The 16,437-nt window shown below is 42.4% G+C and overlaps 1 protein-coding gene and 1 long non-coding RNA gene across 2 annotated transcripts in view; one reads left to right on the forward strand and one right to left on the reverse strand.

The window, feature by feature from the left end:
• The first annotated feature begins 1,904 nt into the window (after nt 1-1,904).
• LOC104553032 (C-C chemokine receptor type 8) lies at nt 1,905-2,960 on the forward strand. The gene has a single exon (XM_010195524.2). It carries the CDS (start codon nt 1,905-1,907, stop codon nt 2,958-2,960), a length of 1,056 nt encoding a protein of 351 aa, XP_010193826.2.
• Nucleotides 2,961-3,210: 250 nt separating this feature from the next.
• Nucleotides 3,211-16,437, reverse strand: part of LOC133625464 (uncharacterized) — a 37,829-nt gene continuing 24,602 nt past the window's right edge. The window contains exons 2-5 of the long non-coding RNA XR_009818732.1: nt 14,530-14,596; nt 13,522-13,674; nt 11,000-11,285; nt 3,211-5,642 (exon numbers count right to left, since the gene is read on the reverse strand). This is a non-coding gene — a long non-coding RNA (uncharacterized LOC133625464). The remainder of the gene's footprint in view (nt 5,643-10,999; nt 11,286-13,521; nt 13,675-14,529; nt 14,597-16,437) is intronic.

Raw genomic sequence — 16,437 nt, forward strand, 5'->3', positions numbered from 1 at the left:
GGCCGTCTCCACAAGTGATGGAGTAAACCTCTTGGAAACTCCAGAGCCCGAGAGAAGATACGGCCACGGTAGAAGGACACGGTAGAAGGAGAAGGCTGACCTGGGCCGACTGAGAGAGTAAGAGTCATCTTGCTTTCAAAGGTAAAGTCCATCCACACTTAATGTGCTACTCTTAAAAGTAAAGGGCTCACTTTGGCAACCAGGGGAGAGGGACCTGCAGCAGCTACCTCTCTCTTGACACCCTCTGGAAAACTGCTTTTTCAGTGTGACTGTTTTGCCAGTGGAAAAGGGAGAAAATGAAAAGTGCTGTGCCCTGGTTGGAAGCAGTCAAAGGCATTATTGGTGTAAAGGTGCTCTGGAAGTCTGCAGTGGAGCATCTCCAGTCTCCATTCAGAACAGGAAAAAAACTTCTGAATTTTGCCAAAATCAGATGCATCTTGTCAACAAATTAACCTTGGTGGGAGCAGTCCAGGTGCCTCAAGAAAAGTTGAGGCAGGTCAGTGAGGCATAAGCAGCATCCATACCTGGAGCAGAGAACAAACACTGACTCCTGTGTCTGCACTCATCTGTGCTGTGCATACGGGTCCTTCTGTTTCCATGCACAAGGTGGCACAGCTGGGCAAGAAGGGGTGAATTCTGATTCTTGACTTATCAGTTTGAAAACTGATACCATTCTCTTTACCTATACCCAAACATCATTTTTTAGCTCAGGAAAATGTGTCCTTTACTTTCACAAATTAATGACTGTCATTCATATTATTGCTACAGCTTAATACCAATGAGTATTACAAATTATTCTTCCCTCCTCTGTGTCTTTGAAGCTCTTTCAAGATGCCGTCACAGTTTTCAAGATACAAGCATAACTTAGGTGTAGTGCACTATAAACATGCAATTATCTTAGCTGTGACAAGGCAAACTCCTTTGAATAGTCTTTTGAAAGAACCATTACTTCTTAAAATGTGAACATTTAGCTCTGCAAACCCAATCCCCTTTCATAGGGGTCATGAAGTGACCTGTGGGAAAAAAACCTCTCACTTTTGGAAAGGTCAGACTAATTTAAAGCTGCCTTTGTTGCAATTCTCCAGAAATGAAAGAGAGGAAATAGCCACCCAGATTGTTTAGGTTTTCACTAAACTGGAAAACTGAAGTTGGGCAGAACAGGCAGGAGTGATAACTGCTGTGTTTCAGCAACAGGCAGAGCCAAGCTGCTCACCAGCTGACCTGGAGGTGGGTGGCAGCCCCGCTGCAGCACCCCACAGCTCAGCACTGCAAGTGCTGCTGTTTAGCCCTGTGAACTCCTTCCTGCTGCAGAGCTGCTTTTTCTATGTGATTCTGCACCCCCTCCTGGAAAACTACCTCACACATCTCAGCACTGCCTGCAGATATCTAGCCTCGAGCAGCTCAGCTAAAAAAGGTGGCTATGCTGCTGCTGGGCAAGAGCTTCTGCAGCTGAGACACTTTTACAAGGGTCTTTATGCTACAGGCAAAAAGTTCCCCACCTCAAGGAGCACAAGAAAATCTGGATTCTTAGATCAGATGGTGGTTTTGGAACCATTTTGCATCATTATGACTATTCAGAGCATGATTTTTTTCCCTCTCACTATAATGACAAGAGGCTAACTTACTGGCACTGAGGCAGTTTCAGGGAAACCAAGAGCATCCTGGTGCTCATACTTACACATGTACAAGAAGGATTGGCAGGCTGCAGGTGCAGCCTTTTGGGTGGTACAGCTGCTCTTGTCCAGCCAGTGAGACCAAGACTGCATTTTGCAGTCCCTCTCTGCCTGGAGGCTGACCCATGGGCTCGATATGGCACAGAGAGGCAGAAGCTGCATTGGGACTGACTATCCATGCCAGGATAGTCAGCAATTTATTCCTTGCTCTTTCTTGCACAGGTATCTGATATGAATCCCACAAGCCAGTTCCTTGGCACAACAGAATATGACTATGGATATGATGAAAACACTGCTCCGTGCAACGAAGGAAACAGCTTTCGCAGGTTTAAATCCCTCTTCCTGCCCATTCTTTATTGCCTTGTGTTTGTCTTCTGCCTTCTGGGAAACTCCTTGGTCCTTTGGGTTCTCCTGACCAGGAAAAAGCTGACCACAATGACCGACATCTGCCTGCTGAACCTCGCAGCCTCTGATCTCCTCTTCGTTGTGCCTCTCCCGTTCCAAGCCCACTACGCTTCAGACCAGTGGGTTTTTGGCAACGCGATGTGCAAGATCATGGCTGGCATTTATTACACAGGTTTTTATAGCAGTATTTTCTTCATAACCCTCATGAGCATAGACAGGTATATAGCAATTGTGCATGCTGTCTATGCCATCAGGTTACGGACAGCCTCTTGTGGTGTAATTATCAGTTTAATCCTGTGGCTGGTGGCTGGTTTGGCTTCTGTACCCAACGTCATGTTCAACCAGCAGCTGGAAATTGAGCAGTCTGTGCAGTGTGTCTCCACATACCCCTCAGGTGACAACACCTGGAAGGTTGCTTCTCAGTTTGCAGCCAATATCTTGGGCCTCTTGATTCCCCTCAGCATCCTCATCGGCTGCTACACCCAGATACTGAGAAACCTGCAGAAATGCAAAAACCGGAACAAGATCAAGGCCATCAAGATGATTTTCATCATTGTCATTGTTTTCTTCCTCTTCTGGACTCCCTTCAACATCGTGCTCTTCCTCGACTCTCTGCAGAGCCTGCACATTATCAACGACTGCAAGGCGAGCTACCAGATAGCCCTGGCCCTGCAGCTGACAGAAACCATCTCCTTCATCCACTGCTGCCTCAACCCTGTGATCTACGCCTTTGCTGGGGTAACATTCAAGGCTCATCTTAAAGAATTGCTTCAGTCCTGTGTCTGGGCTGTCTCCAGCCCTGTCAGAGGGGTTGGGGGTGGTCAGTCATTTTCAGGGCACAGCCAGCTCTCTGGCTGCTCCGACAGCGCAGGGTTCCTGTGAGCCCACCTGAGCTGCCTTCTTCTCAGTTGGCCTAAGCTCTGACACGGCCCTGGAGGTAGTACCATGTGTGCAGAGGACCTGAAGACCTAAACCTCCTTTTGGGATACGCTGTCAGCTATGGCATAAGTGGCAACATTAGTTTCCTAAGAGCACTGCTGCATTTGTAAGACGATGACATTACAAGATTGCCACGGAATGACTTTTAATGAAGTTTTAGAATACATTTCAGCAAGGAGGGTGCTTCCTCTAGTACTTATTTTCTCCCCAATGAAAGCATTGCTTCTGTTTCACCCCAAAATATACTCTGCCATGTGGAAGCTGTTCCATACCTCAATCCTTGCATCTCTGGGACAGGTGTGGGACATCCCTCTGGGAGGTGGGGCATTGCATAGGCATGGGTTTGCTTCACACCACATAGGGAATAAACCTCGGCCACTGTCACCATTCTCCCTTTGCTTCAGCTCCCAGATAAAGAGGTTCCTCAGCTCAGGGTCCTGTTGCTTTGCTGTGGGACCCTCCCAGGAGCACAGCCACGGGGTCCCTGGAGCTGCAGCCACCCAAAGCAGCCTTTGGTGGTGATGTCTTCCAAAACAGCATAGCAAAGCCTCCAGGTGCCAGCTATACTAGTCACTCAGAGGCCCATATACTTGAATATGTCATAATCAAATCATCCTGGCAGTCTGCATCACCACTGGAGATAGGGGACCTCCAACTCTCTGCTACCAGCTAAATGTAAATACCATGAAAGGCCATGTAGCACATCTCTATTTCCATACATCATTATCTTCTGCCATTTGAGAAAGGTTTTCTTTGAATAAATTTATTAACCTGCACCTTTGTATGTCTCGGGTCCTGAAAATCTATCTAATGACTCACAAGCCTAGATGAGGATAAGTAAGGAATGTTTCTACTGGTTTTTGAGCTGGTATCACATAAAATATGTCTGATGGAACTGAGCAGCATCCTGGAGCTCTTCAGCAAAACAAATCTTGCCTCCAGCTTCCTGCTGAGAAAGATTTTTTCTCTCAAAATCCCAATAAAAATTCAAAGGGAGAACCCCCCCATTTATGTTGAGGTAATATTACTGTAAACATTTTTTTTTAAGCTAAACAAGAGAGTATCTGAAACCAGAAAAAACACAGCCTGGGTATTGCCAAAGATGTATTTTTCAGGGTAGCACAAACATGACATGTTTTCTTAGTTCTATCTTTCCTTCTGAAAATATAGTTGCTTTTTTTTTGTTTCCTAAAAATTCCAAGTACATTTCTAACTGCAATGCCAAAATATTCTTGCCATTAGCTACATAGTATAGAAAATACTTCTTTCATTTAATACAGAGTAATAAACATTTCTAGGTTCTGTTCCTCAATGGATAAGAAATACCCTGGCAGCTCAATTATTATATGGTTTTACTTCTCAGAAGACTTCTAGGTATTTAGAGACAAATCCCTCTGTTTGTGCATTTCTGTGGCTTTTTGTACTGTGCAGGTACTTTAATGATTGAAAAGAAACTGTTTAAAACGTTCTGTGTCACATACCATCATCTTACCTGTTAATGCTTCCAATGAAAATGGGAGAAGAAACTGAAGTGAGATATATATATATATGTAGTTTATTCAATTGGTATTTTAAGAAGGAGTGATGGAAATGTTTTCTAGTCAGCTCTCACACACTGACACTTTCCCAAGGAGCTGCTTCACTGCAGCTTAGACAGCACAAATCTTGGCAAACAGGTGCTGAGCTTCTTGGCTACAAGGAAGACACAATGGTCAAAGAGGGGGCCTCAATCCAATCTAGACTGCACCAAGGAGCTTCCTTCGAGGACATAAACTATTTATGAGAGAGTCCCCTGCACATTTTTAGGCCTCTAGATTTCAGAGAATTATCATTCCATACGTTGCAGTTTTTTTCTGTCTGAAAATGGGCACATGGGAAAGAGCAAACAATTTGCCCTGATCGCTTTGTTTTATCATCAGTTGTGAAGAAGAGACCAAAATCAAGCAAAGACTGCTTTGGGTAGATTATATTCAAGGATTCTCTGGTTTTAAAACACAGGTTTGGATCATATCTGTAAGTGTGTTAGAAGAAAATATAAAGGAATAAGGGATAAGATCTCTAAATCCTTATTTTTCAGTAACTGTTTGCCTTGCTGAATTTTAGATTTCAAAAAGACATGACATTCAAAAGCACTGTAATCTTTCAAAGACACATCTTTTTTCAGGTTGCTAGATCACTCAAAGTGGTGTGCACCAGATATGCCCCAGACATGCACAACTCCTTCCGTTGCCATCAGGAACTTCTGCGAGTGTGAACCTAAAATGCTCCAAAGAGACTCTTAGAGCATTAATGCAGCACTGTTTTCAGCAGTAGACTCCGAGTTACAAGACAAGGACCAAACTCTTTGGTTTCTATTATTTTTTCACCCAGCTCCCACTGAAATCATGTTCTATGTGTATGAGTAACAGTGCAATTTAGCCCAAATGATATATGAAACCTTAACCAAAGAAATAGTTTTGCTGGACTCAATGCAGAGTTTCTTCTTCCTCCTTGTCGTCCACTGCTGTGTCTGTAAGATTGATATTTAAGAATGCAGAAGAGTAGATTCAAAGCACAAGCACAGTCCATCTCTCACAGATCATGATTGCCAATTCTTAGGACCATTTTCCCTTCAATAGGCTCTTTCTGCAAAAAAAGGAATATTTTATTGTGTGAACTACCAGAACAGAGACACAAACACCCCCAGCATCACTCCCAGTACTCATACACAGAAGAGCTCTCAGAAGTATTGTGCCTCTTCTCTAAGCATGTTATTTTCTTTTCAGTGTAGTAAATCCACAGGATTGCATGCTACTCTTCTATGCAGTGGGAAGAATGTATGGAGATGCTAAGCAATGTTTAAAAACAGTTGCACTTTTAGGCACTGAAACAGTTGTGGATAAGAGCATTGGATAACAACACCAGTGGGATACTATTAAGGAAATAGCACTGACATCATTTCTATGATACTTTTTTGGGTTTTTAGGTAGAAACTTGTCAACAACAAACAATCTGCTTTGCTCCTGCAGATGTAACATTGTCCCTGCAATAAAGCAAGGAGCAGATGCAGTGCCTCCTTTTCAGGGGCTTTCACACAACGAGAAACTGGTAAAAGAATTTTGCAATCTACTCATAGGCAGATCAACCAGTTTTCATGTGCTGAGATGTTGGCAGCCGCAAATACCACTCCCAAAGCACCAAGGAACATTCAGGTTTGATGTCATCTGGATTTCCTGGTGCTGTGCATTGTAACGTGAACATATATGCCAAAATATCTAACCCAATCTGAAGAGGGTGGAATAACTCAAGTATTGCTGTTCATAGAACAGATTTCCTAATCAGATGTTGCACAACTAAAGCAATTAACATTTCTCCAAGGGCCAAGCTACAACACCTACCATTGATATCAGATTGCCAGTGAATGTGCTAAGTACCACCTTTCATGTTTGGTAACATTTCCTAAGCTAGTTCTATAATGTGTCTGAACATGCTTGAGCTTTCTAGGTATTGATTTCTATCTAACATGTTTCACAATCCTCAACTTTCCTGCTTCCTGGTCCTCTGCCCAGTTGTAGCATGATGCCTACGACAGGAAAGTCTGATCTTATTCTAGTTCAAGAACACCTGGAAGTGTGCAATAAATCATCCAAACGTGCACACCATCATAAACACCTTCCAGACCTTTAAAATAAGGTATAACAAAACTGTGCAAAGCAGTGCAAAGGAGAACTGGGAAAGTTAGAGAAGAACATCATCTAAGATGTGGTGCTGTTGGTGATTCCTCCTGGCTTTTCTTCAGCCTGTAACTGCCAACTTCATGGCTTTTGTAATGCTCCTCAGTCTTATTGACTTACTATGGGACAGCCCAACCTTAAGATGATGTGAGACTGACTTTTAGATGTGTCACATTTTGACCCACTTCCCCAGACTCAGGTCATGAGAAATCTGATTTGATGAGGACTCCTTGGAGATTAAAAAAGTGAACACGGGGGATAATTCTACAGGAAGAAAAATTCCTTAAAGTGAGGTTCTGCCTATTTGGGATCAGTACTTGGACACACTCTTGCTCTCTATCTCTTTGGCCCCATGAAGCCTCCTTCTTTCCATAAGCAAAAAATGAAGAGCTGCACCTGGAGTAAGAGCAGCGTAATGTGTTGTTTTGTTCTGTGTTGGCATCTGGATTTGCCCTCATTGTCTAGCAGGTGACTTAACTGTGACCTAGCTAAGAGGCTGTGCCCTACCAAAGGGAACAGTGACAGGAGGTTAAGGGAGACAGCCCACAGAAGTTGCAGAAAACATCAACTTTCCTTGTCTCTTACACCCTAGGGAGGAAAATTTGATGTTATTTCAGACTAAATACTGGAGTTTCATTCATTCAACTTTTTTTTTTGGCTGCACCTGCTCAGGGTCCTGGATCTAGCTCAGATGTACCTGTAACTGTGCAACATAAACACATTTCTCCACTTACTACAGCCTGTGTACCGAAATATCCCCAGGACTGGCTTTTGGAGAGTCTCTCATGTTCTCTAGCAGTTCAGAGACATGGATGACAGTAGTCTGTCCCAGCAGGAGCATGAGACATGAGCAAACCTCAGAGTGTCTGTCTGGGATAGGAGATCTGTGACAAAGCCAAATAGTGCCACCAATTGCTGGGAGTTTTAGACACAAGGTGTCTAAAAAGAATATGGAAAAAAAACTTGTATGGTAGAAGATAAAATTGTAAAGCGAAAGATGATCTCATCTCCCAGTGGGAGGGAGAAACATGAAGTTAGGACTTGACAATGCTCTTAATTCCAGGAGCTGTTTTAGCCACTCTCCTACTCAGAAATTTCAACCCTCTGTAATACTCTTGAGATTTCAGTTTCCTTGCTCCTCTTCCTTTCTTCTGAGACACTTCCCTTAGCACAGCCTTCCCACTCCTTAGGACTACTTCTTCTGTTGCGAGTACTTCTAGCACCTTGACTCCTCTGTGCCTCTCTCTACCAATCTGCCAGGTTGTTACCTCTCAGAAGCTGAGGCTGAGAAAAGCTGACTTGTGAGGAAGGTTGGTGAGTAAAACATGTTGAATATCTCACTATCTCTAGCTCAAAACTACAAACATTTCTTGAAACATATTTCAATATCTTCTTAGTATTGCCATGTGAAATATTAACTGAATACCACCTCTTGTTACAGGGAGATGTAACAAGGGAAGGACTTCTGTACTCCTGTAAACAGAGATCGTGTTTTCCAAGTGTCTTCTGTAGCCTTATTGCCCTATAATACATTATTACAGTATTGCTTTTATCAGGCTACAGGCTTTGAACTGAGTGTGCGAGGTCTCAGGACTGAGGGTTGCCAGCCTGGCTTTGTCTGAACTCATCTTGACCTGCCTGAAGATTTATTTTTGCTTGGTTTAGCTGCAACAACAGTTCTTCTGAGCAGGCATCTATATTTACTTTGTCCTGGTTTTGCTTATCTTTGTGTGGCACCACCACAGCTTTTTTACAGAGTAGTAAAAAGTAGCTACTCTTTCTAACATGATGCTGCACCACAGAGAAACACAGACATAGTATGATAGCACAGGCTTCGAGAAATAGTGACAAAGCATGAGGTGTAGAGTGCTCTTTCATGAGGGACTGACAGACTGAAGCCATTGAGCTTGGGACTTGGAGGAGCAGTGGAAGAGAAAAAGCATTATGCTTAGAAAAGAGGTATAAACTAGGAAGTGTGCATACAACAAATTTAACTCTTATTTTTATTGTTGTTGTTGTTATTATTAGGATGTTTCTATCAAGAAGTATTCCTGTCTTTTTAATTCTATTCTCTTTTCTTTCTTGCCGTGAGATGATTAGATCTGGACTAAAAATGACTGTTGGGTTAGAGAGCTACAAGTTCAATTACACTGTGATTCTGTGATACATTAGCAATAAAATCTTGGGTTTATGTGTAAGCTGTTTTCTTTTTGCTCATAATAGAACTGTGAGCATTACATTTGCCCCACAGACAAGGCTGACCAGGCAGCACTGAGCATCATAGTAGACAAGCTGGGTTGTGGTACTGCAAACTTCCGAGGTACAGCATCACTTTAGGGAAACTCAAAACAAGTGTGAGAGAGTGTGTGCCTCACCCTGAAAGCTTGGGATTCCACAAGTCTATATATGACAATCAATTTAAAGCTACGTGCTGTCACATGTTTGACCACTGAACTCAGCGAGGCAGGATGCAATAGTCCTTGGGTTTGTATAACGTTTTCCAGTGCCTGACATCAGAGTTAAAAAGCTCCGGATGAGAACTATGTATTACTTTCTCTCATTTAAGATAGAGATATAGAGAAAAGTTGGATCAGCCAAAATCAGTGACATTGCTCATTTGTGGCCACATGCTATAACTAGCTGTAGTCCTTCCACTAGAATCCTGGCTACAGAAACATATCTCCTATGGTCTTCTTTCTGATTTCTAGTGTGGGCTTTGCTCTTCTTAATTACAAATACATTATAACTCGAATACATTATCCAGTGCAAACTCCAAATGTATTAATAAATCAACACAGAAGTGAGACACAAAAGTTTCTGTGGTTTCCAATTTTCTGCTGAAATGACCTCACAACACCACTAAGTTTGAAGCTTGCCTGACTTCAACTTTCTTTAAGAACATGACAGTCTCTGAGGTCTGCTGAAACTCATGGCCCTTAGATGACTTCCACGCCCAACTTCTCTCTGTGTCAGCAGTTCATTTCCTTCTCTTGAACTGAAGCAGGGAAACAGGTGTCCTCTCTCATACATCCCAGTGCATGTGCACTCCAGTGTCAGCTAGTCACTCTGTCTCCCTGCCTGATAATTTGTTATCACCTGTCACCATGTTCTGGTACAGCTTTTCCAGGTTGTGGCTGATGTCCAGAGCCTTTGGCCCTATTTTTTTCTCAGACAGAGTAAAGGTTGGACAATATTCCAGGAGAGACTCACTGATTCAAGGGAAAAAACCACAGGCTGTGGGGCTGACAGTCTTTTCAACTAAATGAGTGGAGGGAGGGAAGCCCTAAATGTCAATGCTGTGCACTGTGTGTTTAACACACTTAACCTATAAACAACTAGGAGGTATGAAATGGTCCCTTGTCAGTGTGAAAAACAGTAACAGACAATAATTTCTCCACTATCCAAGGGCATGTGCTAATAATATTGAAAACATATTGTTGAAGTCTTGTAAAATGAAGCACCACTGTATTACATCAGTTCCTCAAAGGAACATGCAAGTGGTAGTTTGGTTTCCAGATGAATCCAAGTGCACTTCAGGCAAAGCAAATATGTTTTTTGGGGGCTAAGATTCACTTAAAGCTTTACATAGGATATTATCCCTTTTCATGTTGCATTTTAGTACAACCTAGGCACTAATGCTAGCTTTCTTTTGAATTGTCTTGCTCAGATGGTTTTTCAGTTGAAGTTATTTTTATCACTTATTTGTGCCTTGCTTTCATCTTAATCCTTACACAATCTCTTCCAAGAAGAACGGCAAATTAGTTTGCATGTATCTGCTAAATATACAGGCATAAAACAACTATTGCAATTTGATCTGAGCTTCACAAATACAGATGGACTTGGGTCACAGAATCATAGAATAGTAGGGGTTGGAAGGGACCTTTAGAGATCATCTAGTTCAACCCCCCCTGCAGAAGCAGGTTCACCTAGATTACACTTGCTAACACTGACACTGTGTCATGTAGTGGCACAAACACACTATCTACAACCACCCAACTGACAGAGCAGGTGTAAAATATCTCACTTGTGGACAAAGGTGTAAACTAGCTCTTCCAGTCACTTTATGAGACAGCAATTAGTTCTCCCTTTAAAAAAAAAAAAAACAACAGAGAGAATGCAATAATATTTGCCACACCATAGCAGAGAAGACACCACAGTGATTCATAGTTGCTGGGGATGAAGAACAGCATGCACAGTGTGTGGTATCACAGTCTCTATGGTGTGGTTAGTTTGCCATCCACTTTGTGAAAGAAGGTTTTCCTGACTTACCTAAAACCCAGTGTTTTCTTCTATTTTCTCTACAGAAGTTACTAAGCAAATGGTGTTTCCACCCTGTAAATAAAACTTGTTGGAAGATGGTTAGGGTCAGACTCTGTGGGTTGCTGCAGCATGGCTTCAGGCAGCTAGGCTCTCCATGGGGAGTCTTCTGAGAAACAAAGCAGGTTCTACCAGACAGGTGCACAGGAACATGAGGCCAATCTCCAAGAAGACTGAAGAGTATCTGGTGCTGGTTGTGTCTTTTGGATTCAGTTTCATTGAGCAGTCCCACAAACACCTGGGAAGCCAAATCAGGAAAGATTTACATTTCAGAGATGACAAGTCCACAAATAACTACTGTGGGGCAGGCACAAGTTCCACCAAATGATTTAGATACTTAGGCCCGAATTTATCCTATCTTACCTTAAGTGTCTGCTTCTAGCACAGAAATTAAGCAACTTCCCTTTCCACTAAAACTCAGATTTTCATAGATGGCCTCTGAGGTTGTGCTCCTTATGTTCCAGAGCCCAAAGTGAAGACCAAGAACCTGCAGCTACAACAGATGGGAACCATATGGGAACCATACTGTGCTTTGGAGAAAACCAGGTCACAACAGATGCTTGACAGTGTTATTCATAATCCTGTCATTTCAGCTTCCTCATTGCAAAATGGAGATAATTGAACTGATTCATTTAAAAAATGTGGTGAGAAGATAAATACCATGTGATATCTGTGAAGCACTCAGATATTACCCTAACAGAACTAGAGACAGCATCACGAAGGAACAGCAAAATTCTGCAGTCAAGGAAGGGTCTGGGCAGTGCATGTTAAATAGGGCTTGGTCCTGTATGCTAGTGAAGTGCAATGAAAAGAACCCTGAACAACCTCTCCCTCAGCTGGGAGGATGGCTCCTGCAAACTACATGAAGCATGATGATGTGTGTACTCTTGGGGTTAACACTGAAGGGCAGATTGCATTAATATTTTCTTCTGTAGTTCTTTCTGTGAGCAACTCAGAATATCTTGATATGTTGCACTCCCAGCTTACATTTCAGTTGTCAAGACTTACTTCCCCAGGGCTCTGTGAAATGCCTCAAAGATGTGAGGAAGTACTATAACACCTGAGCAGCTGATGATGCAGCTTTCATATGCCATCAATGGAAACTGTGTTTTGCTTTTATGCATCTTCCTACCTCTTCTAAAACACAGTGTTCCTTTAGAACACCTACATGGGTATGGCAACAGAGGGGAAGAGGAGGATGGCCTTATAGTCTTACATGTATGACATGATGGGGAGCAAATGAAGTTTTTCATGGTTATGACCAATGTAATAGTCTTTCTAGTGCCTCAATAAATCTGTTCCTGCTTCTAGGTGAGTCATCAGCAGGACTGGTGTTTAGATCAACAATACAGGTCTATTTCTCTTCAGCAAAGGACAGCATTATCAGGCTTACCTGCTAAAACTCCCCCCCAGACCCAAAGAACAGCAAAAAGGAAATATTTGGCTTGATCTTTTTCTGAAATAATCATTTCTCACCACCAAAAGCCCTCAAAATTTCATTTGCATTACCTGAAACATACAGTTGTGCTCTGACTCAGTTTTATCAACATACAGGTCTAGTCTGAACTCATTGTCTGGGCTCTTTCTATTGCTTCCATATGGTGATTCATTCTAGCCTAAGGTGCAGTAGTTTAAGACAGAGGAAGTTACCCTCTGCAAATACCTACCTCTGTCCTTTGACTAGTAAGCCAACTACCAGCTAAGGTAGGGAGAACATACCAGCTAAGGAATGTTACCAGCTAGAGACGTACCAGCTAAGGAAGAAATGATTCCTACAGCTGTTAGCCTCAAAGAGTTTGGAATGATTTACCTACTAAGAGAGCTTACAAAGTCCTCCTGTGTGCACCTCCTTGTGCTCAACCAAAATTGCCACATGCCCATGCCTGTAAGCTTGAGGACAGTCAGTAAAATGTCTGCAGAGGACTACTGTGGATGAGGATGCTCAAGAGGAGACTACTGCATAGGGCTCAGTAATACATTTATTGAACTCCTTTACCAACATAAAACAGTTACTTCATCCAATCTCAGCATAAGAAGGCAGGCTGAAGTGCACCAGAGGAATGGGAAAGCAACTCTTATCAGTACATACCTTCCCTTCTTGTGCTGTCCTCCCTTACCTGAAATTCTTAAACATGTTTTGACACAGAGACTGAAGTCAACATTCCTTCCACATGGGAGGCCTCAAGTATGAGATGAACTGCAAGGCCATTACTTAATCAGTGCTATGGTCTTAGTGGCATGCAACTGAGGCCCAGTCATCTCTATTTAGGTAATCTGCTTGCTAATTTTACCAATATTTTTGCCACAAATGAACTGCCTCCAGTTTTCCCTGTCCCTCCATGGGAATTCTTCAAGAAATTAGGAAAACCACATCAGTGGACTGAGTGTATCCTACGTCTTGACTTCAGTATCCACATAAACATTTAAATTCAAGGCAGCATTATTATTGTCAGAAAAAGATAGTTCTCTCTTACATTCAGCAGTTGATGGAGTAATAGAAGCACATCATGGTTTGGTTCCCTTGCTTCAATTCTGTCAGTGTTGTGACAACTTGCAGAAAGCCCCATCTGAAGTCAGACAGTTTTGTTTTGGAAATTCTTCTCTTTCGTTAACCAAGCAGTACTTCCCTGTTTATAGAATTCCAATTGATTAGCATGGTGAAGTTGATGTACTCTTTTCCTCTTTTCTTGCTCTTTCCAACATACAGTTGGAGAACATAAGCATCTCTCTAATTTTGTAAGGAGAGCAATCTTCACCTGGCAATGTCTCTGACTTTGAGAGGCTTTTCTCCACCTGCTTCCATCTCCTAGGCAACTCTTTGGATTAATTAACATTTATAAAGCTCACTAAACCCTTACAGGGAAGAGTCAGAGTAAAATCATAGAAAGTACATCTGAGAGAGCTCTCCAAAGAACGTCTAGTCCTTTGCCAATCATTCCTCACAGGCCGTGCTGTCTAGACTGATGAACACTTCATTCCTTTTCCCTGCATCTTTTCAGAGATCCAATCTCCTTGAGAAAGGGACTTTCAGGTGGCTCAGTTCTCTCTAACAAGCCCCATCCTCTATAAGATAAGAATAATTTAGCTCCAATTCAAAATGCAGTCCCAGGTGCCTAAAATTGCATGTCCACTATGAGATATTTATTTTCTTTTGAATCTTTCTTTTTTTCCCTAAATGTTAATCTCAGTCATACTTTCTGAAGCAGCCTCCAATTATTTGCAAAATCATTTTGGAAGAAAACTGTTCTTGATTTTCCAAGGTCAGAGCAATTGGAGCTCAGGCAGCCCAAAACCACTGATCACTTATCTTCAATCTAAGCACCTAGACTGAAAGCCCACAGAATTTAAACTTTTTCAAAGCACCATGTGCAAAACTGTGCTTTCTTTCTCAAATTAGAGGTGAGTCATGAATCATGAGTCACTTATTCCCCATCAAAGAGATTCATCAAACCCACTAGGCCAAACTCAAGACTACTGCTTACCTCACAGGTTATGAAACTAGGGCGTAGGTCTTCCAAGGATGACTTCTGTGGTTTTCCCAGGACTGGTCTGTAAAAGACAGACAAAAATTACCCATTCCTGACAGCCTTCAAATGTTAGCAATTTTATCAACATATAGGTGCCTGCAGGTTTGTATACCTTTATTTCTCCCACATTTGTTTAGAAAATAATGTTTGCACTGGCTGCTTGCTATACAATGAGGTCTTTTTCCTCTCCTGCGTGGGATGGATTCAATCTCTAAGTGCCACATTAGCTAAGTTTCCAAAGCTTTCGCTGTCACTTACAGGTTGGCTCTGTTAGTTTCAACCATAAACTGCCCTTTGTTTTTTTGGGCAAACTCATAAAGCAAACAAAAATGAGCTTGGTGACCCCATAAAGTCTCTGAAAAAGACAGAGGGAAGCCCCAGTGTCACAAGACAGGGAAAGAGGGCAAGGATGACTTCTGGTACCACTGAACAATCACAACTCCACATAGCCTCTGGGCAAGGGAAAGCAAGTGTATTACTCTTGGAAGCCAAGACAAGCCCTTTCTCCAGCAAACAGCCCCTCTTTTTTATGGGGTGGTGAAACTGAAGTGCCTTAGGCAGCATTTTTGATCCTGCAAGACAAGAATTTCTTTACCAGGTAAAGCAGTTCACAAAAGATTAACCTTGCAAACAAACCTGCTGAACTAGCAGCCTATAGGTTGAGTAGGAAGAGTTGTTCTGAGTGGTAAAAACCATAACTTTTCAAACTCAGACAGCAACTCAGAGGGAGGCAGTATAGAAGGAAGATGTTGGCTGTGTCTCCCTGTTATCCACTGTGTTCCTGTAAGGAAGGCCCTTCCTGCTCAGGCTTGAAGGTTTACAGTGGTTTGTAGTCTATATTTACAGCAAAATCTGCACAGCCCCTTCTGATCTGGAAGGACAATGGGAAATGTTCATGTTCTTTCAGCCATCACAGAGACCCCCCCCTTCCTAAAACCTTGCTTATGCTCTGTGATTGTCTCTTTTACTCTCTGGAACACGTGTGGTCAGGTTATGTATCCCCGGTTTTATTGAAACTCCACACAGATTTTCTAGGAAATGACAGAATCCAGCTGTACTTGTAGCACAAGCAGGTCTTACAGTCTCTCAGGAATGCTGCAGGAAATCACCCAGCAGTCTAAGAGAAAATGGTCAATGGCTGCAGCCAAAACCCTGCAAATTTGAAAAACATAGCCTTGTTATAACATGCTCTAAAGTTGTCAAAAGGCTCCTCAGGGAGCAGACAAGTGGCCATATTATCCACCAGTCCTGGTTTATAACGATCACTTACACAGACATCAATTATCACTCCAGCAGCTGGAGGCTGCTGCAGTGCCTTTGGCGTTGGTGATGTCTTAAAAAAGAAATGCATGACACCAGCACTCAACTGCACTTCTTGCCTTTGAAGCAAAATATATATTTTAACCAATTTCTGTGACTTTAATCTCTTTCTTGCTATTGCTTTCAATCCTGCAATGTCACCACATCAAAATCAGAATGAGCTGCAGGCTTACAGCTTGCCTCTTACAAGTGTAAGATCATTACAGACGGCTTTGCAAAAATGACAACGGATGCTCAAAGAGGTTGTCTACACCACAGAGTGCAGTGTGGTGTAGACTGCATAAGCTGGTCACACAACTGGAAGGAAGGTTGCTCTACCAGCATACTACTCTGCCTGATCTAATTAGCTATGAAACCTTTGGACCTTGACTTGTCTCTAAGGCTAGTGTAATGCTAACACGATACTGCTTTGAATCGTATAAACATATCCTAACTTTGCTCACGGATTCTTTTTTCCCTAGGGATGATGAAAGGGAAAACCATGTAGAAATTATATAGGGGTCAGTCAGTGATGATGAACATGAAGAATATTGTGGTGGGTTT

Source organism: Colius striatus, chromosome 5 (assembly GCF_028858725.1).
Source record: "Colius striatus isolate bColStr4 chromosome 5, bColStr4.1.hap1, whole genome shotgun sequence".
Classification (NCBI taxonomy): Eukaryota; Metazoa; Chordata; class Aves; order Coliiformes; family Coliidae; genus Colius; species Colius striatus.

Coding starts and splice junctions, on each gene's coding strand:
- LOC104553032 (XM_010195524.2), top strand. CDS start 1,905: ATGAATCCCACAAGCCAGTTCCTTGGCACAACAGAATATGACTATGGA.